Below are 3,910 nucleotides of genomic sequence, written 5' to 3' on the forward strand. Positions count from 1 at the left end.
CCTCCCCAATCCCAGCTGTAAATTCCTCTACGACGACACTGGGCCAGCTGGGCTTGGTCAGCGACTGGGCTTGCAACTTCATCGTCATCGGACCTGCATCAGACAAGGACAAAACGGACAAAAGTCAGACACAGATCAGTCCACATGTTCCACAGACACCGCACCTCTCTCATACATGAGCTAGTGACCCCTTCTTCTCTAGATGGAGCCTTTAGAGAGCTCCGGCTGAGTGGGAAGGCTCCAAGGGCTGGGAGATGCCAGACAGCAGGGGGTTCAATCCCTCTAGGTTTTGGCCTAGTGTTGTCAAGGATTAGGCATGCCATCACTGGACTGTGTTGTAGGCCAAAGCCTGGGTAGACTGACTGCAGGGGAGAGACTAAGGTTAGGACTAAGAGTTATCAAGGGCTGGTGGCCCCATTTTGGGGGATGACGTGGGCCGAAGCCTGAGTAGATTGACCATAGGGGACAATCTGAGTAGGGTTTGACCACTCATAGATGGATCCTAGGGAATAATCCTGCTGGGTTTTGACCACGTGTGCCTTCTTCTGTCCCTCCCAGCATCCACTGACTCCAAAGAACTGATCTGGACTGACGAAGTGGCACACACCATGATGCAGAACGGGATGGCACTGGTAAACAACAAGCTGGTGGTCCCGTCCGACGGCCTCTACTTCATCTACTCCCAGGTGGTCTTCAAGGGAGACAAATGTCCGGAGGAGTCCATTTATCTCCAGCATACCATCTTTCGCTACTCCGTAGAGTACCCAGAAAACGTTGCCTTGCTGAGGGCCATCAAGTCGTTCTGCGAGGGGTCCAAGGCAGCCAAGAACGAGAAGGGGGTACAGTTCGAGTCCATCTACCAAGGAGCTGTCTTCCAGTTGATGAAAGGCGACGAGATCTCCTCTGAAATCCACTCTGCCCAATATTTAGATCTGAACAGCAACGGGCAGGTGTATTTTGGGGTGATCGCATTGGAATTAGGAGTTCCCCAATAATGATCCACCGTCTTCCATCCTTGGCCAACTCATCCTCCATCCTTGGTCAACCCACCATCTTCCATCCTTGGTCAACCCTTCAACCCTCCTACCCAACTGGCCTCCAAAGCCAAGACTGCCATCCCGCATCCTACCACACCAAACTGACTATCAGAGATGCTCGGAAGACCTCTATGGACGTCCTTTATGCCTCTCTGCCAATATGCCCCATGGGGCCACAGATGTGCCCACCTCTAGGGACCAGAGGGGACCACAATCTCTTTAGACTTGGCTTGTCTGCGGCGGTCAGGATGGGGCATTGGGTTGCATCTTGGTAGGACCAAACAAGAACCGGCCAAGAGAATGATACACCTGGTCAGAGCCGCTGAGCTACAAAAATGTTGTGTTAACTAATATTGTGTTATTTTTATGGTTATTATTGGTAATTATTGTGGCTAATAATTTATTTATTTATGTATTTATATTTATTGGGGTTAACAAAGCTGTGTTGGTGCATGGAGAGATTTTTTTGTGTGTTGTACACACCTACGGCAAGTGTAGGCGATTGTGCGTGTGCCCACACATTCTAAAATTCTATATACGCATCAGAAGGGGGTCCTGGGGGTGTCTACGCGTAGACCCACAAAACGGCAGGCAATGTTTGTGTGTTTGTGTCACACAGCTGCAGATAATAGACAGCTTTGTGTACACACACACACACACACACACACACACAGTTGTTGCCTGTGGGTCTTTGACACAAACCCACACCAATTTTTGGCAATTCTAGCCACTTGTGTGTTTACAAAACACCCAGCTCTTAGGAGAACGTCTGTGTGTGTGTGTGTGTGTGCAGAGATCACACAATGTTGTGTGTATGTGCCACGCACACACACAGCAGTGTTATGTTTCTCTTTAGCGCTGCATGATCTCTCCGCGTGTCAAAGTCGTCTTTCCAACAAGACAGCCACCAAGCTCCAGATCAAGCTGGCGGAAGGTGTGACATTGTGTTGCTCTTTGACCTGAGCAGCAACACACCCTCACCCCAGCCTGCCGTGTCGCGGCGAAGTGCTTTGTGGTGGCTGGACTATGCACTGGGCCCTCAGCTGTCAAAACGCCCCCATCGGTACAGATTCAGTATAGGGTCCCTTTACGTATACGGTGTATACCTGACCCTAGCTGGCTATATGAATGTATATTACACACAGCCAGGACTCCTGGGTTCTATCCCAGCTCTGGGAGGGAAGTGGTGTCCAGTGGTTAGAGCAGGGGGCCTGGGAGCCAGGACTCCTGAGTTACTCAAGAGAATGATGTTCTCATTGTGAGGGGAAGAGATATTTGTATCTGAGATACAGTTTACTGTCGAATCCCTGATCTCATGTCTCTTCAGGGATTTAAATTGTCTTACGTTTTATGTTAAAATGTCACACGCGGGGGGTGGGGCTCATGCGTCCAACTCGTTGAATGTTTGCTGGAACGAATCTCTTGCCACTCCTGCGGGAACGGTGGCGTGGTTTTATTTTGTGTAGGGTTTTATTTATTGTGGTTATTTATTGTGTGTTTATTCCCCCTATGCGGGGAGGGAAGGGGGGGGGTGGAAAGCTGTTTGTCTTTTGTTTGAAATGGCCTATGAAACAGGCCAACCAATAAACTTTGGAAACGGAGATTTGAATTGGGCTTGTGTCTCTTTCAAGATGAATGTGCCCAACTATCGCGGTATCTGGCCTGTTCCATATCACACAAATGGCTGCCTCTACCCAATATCCCCTACCCTCTGCTATGGTCTAATGTTGTCCCCAGAGAAGAGACACAGAGCGGGGCTTCTTTGTGGAGCAGGGGCTTTCTTGCTCTCTATATCCTTCTCCTCCTTGACCATTCAGCTTAACTTCAGTACCTGGCAAGATTGACCTCTCGAGGTCCCTTCCAGTCCTATGATTCTAAAATAATGGAGCAAATAATCAACCAATCAATTTGCAGACACCTAGAAGATAATGAGGTGATAAGTAACAGTCAGCCTGGATTTGTCAGAAACAAATCATGTCAAACCAGAGTAATGACTTTCTTTGACAGGGTAACAAGCCTTGTAGACGGAGGGAAGGGGTAGATGTGGTAGAACTTGACTTTAGTAAAGCTTTTGATAATGTTTCGCATGAGCTCCACATGAACAAACTAGGGACATGCAACCTAGATGGAGCTACTATAAGGTGGGTGCAAAACTGAACATAAGCACGGCCGTACTGGGTCAGACCAAAGGTCCATCTAGCCCCGTGTCCTGTCTGCTGACAGCGGCCAGTGCCAGGTGCCCCAGAGGGACATGAACAGAGCAGGGAATCATCAAGTGATCCATCCCTGTCACCCTTTCCCAGCTTCTGGCAAACAGAGGCTAGGGACACCATCCCTGCCCAGCCTGGCTAATAGCCATTGATGGACCGATCCTCCATGAACCTTTCTAGTTCCTTTTTGAACCCTGTTCTAGTCTTGGCCTTCACAACATCCCCTGGCAAGGAGTTCCACAGGTTGACTGTACATTGGGTGAAGAAATACTTCCTTGTGTTTGTTTTAAACCTGCTGCCTATTAATGTCATTTGGTGACCCCTAGTTCTTGTGTTCTGAGAAGGAGTAAATAACACTTCCTTATTTACCTTCTCCACACCCGTCATGCTTTTATAGACCTCATTCATATCTCCCCTTACTCGTCTTTTTTCCCAAACTGGTTGGAAAATCGTCCCCAGAGAGTCGTTATCAGTGGTTCACAGTCAGGCTGGAAGGGCAGAACAAGTGGGGTCCCGCAGGGATCGGTTCTGGGCCCGGTTCTGTTCAGTATCTTCATCGATGATTTAGATAACGGCATACAGAGGACACTGATGAAGTTTGCGCCGATACCAAGCTGGGAGGGGTTGCGAGTGCTTTGGAGGGTAGGATTAAAATTCAAAATG

General features: G+C 48.9%; 1 protein-coding gene across 1 annotated transcript in view; it reads left to right on the forward strand.

The window, feature by feature from the left end:
• TNF (tumor necrosis factor) overlaps positions 1–995 on the forward strand; it is a 2,378-nt gene extending 1,383 nt beyond the window's left edge. The window contains exons 3-4 of the mRNA XM_077832820.1: positions 16–123; positions 559–995. Coding sequence (XP_077688946.1) covers positions 16–123; positions 559–995 — 545 coding nt within the window. The remainder of the gene's footprint in view (positions 1–15; positions 124–558) is intronic.
• The last annotated feature ends 2,915 nt before the right edge of the window (positions 996–3,910 follow it).

The sequence above is a fragment of the Eretmochelys imbricata genome, chromosome 14 (genome assembly GCF_965152235.1).
Source record: "Eretmochelys imbricata isolate rEreImb1 chromosome 14, rEreImb1.hap1, whole genome shotgun sequence".
NCBI lineage: Eukaryota > Metazoa > Chordata > Testudines > Cheloniidae > Eretmochelys > Eretmochelys imbricata.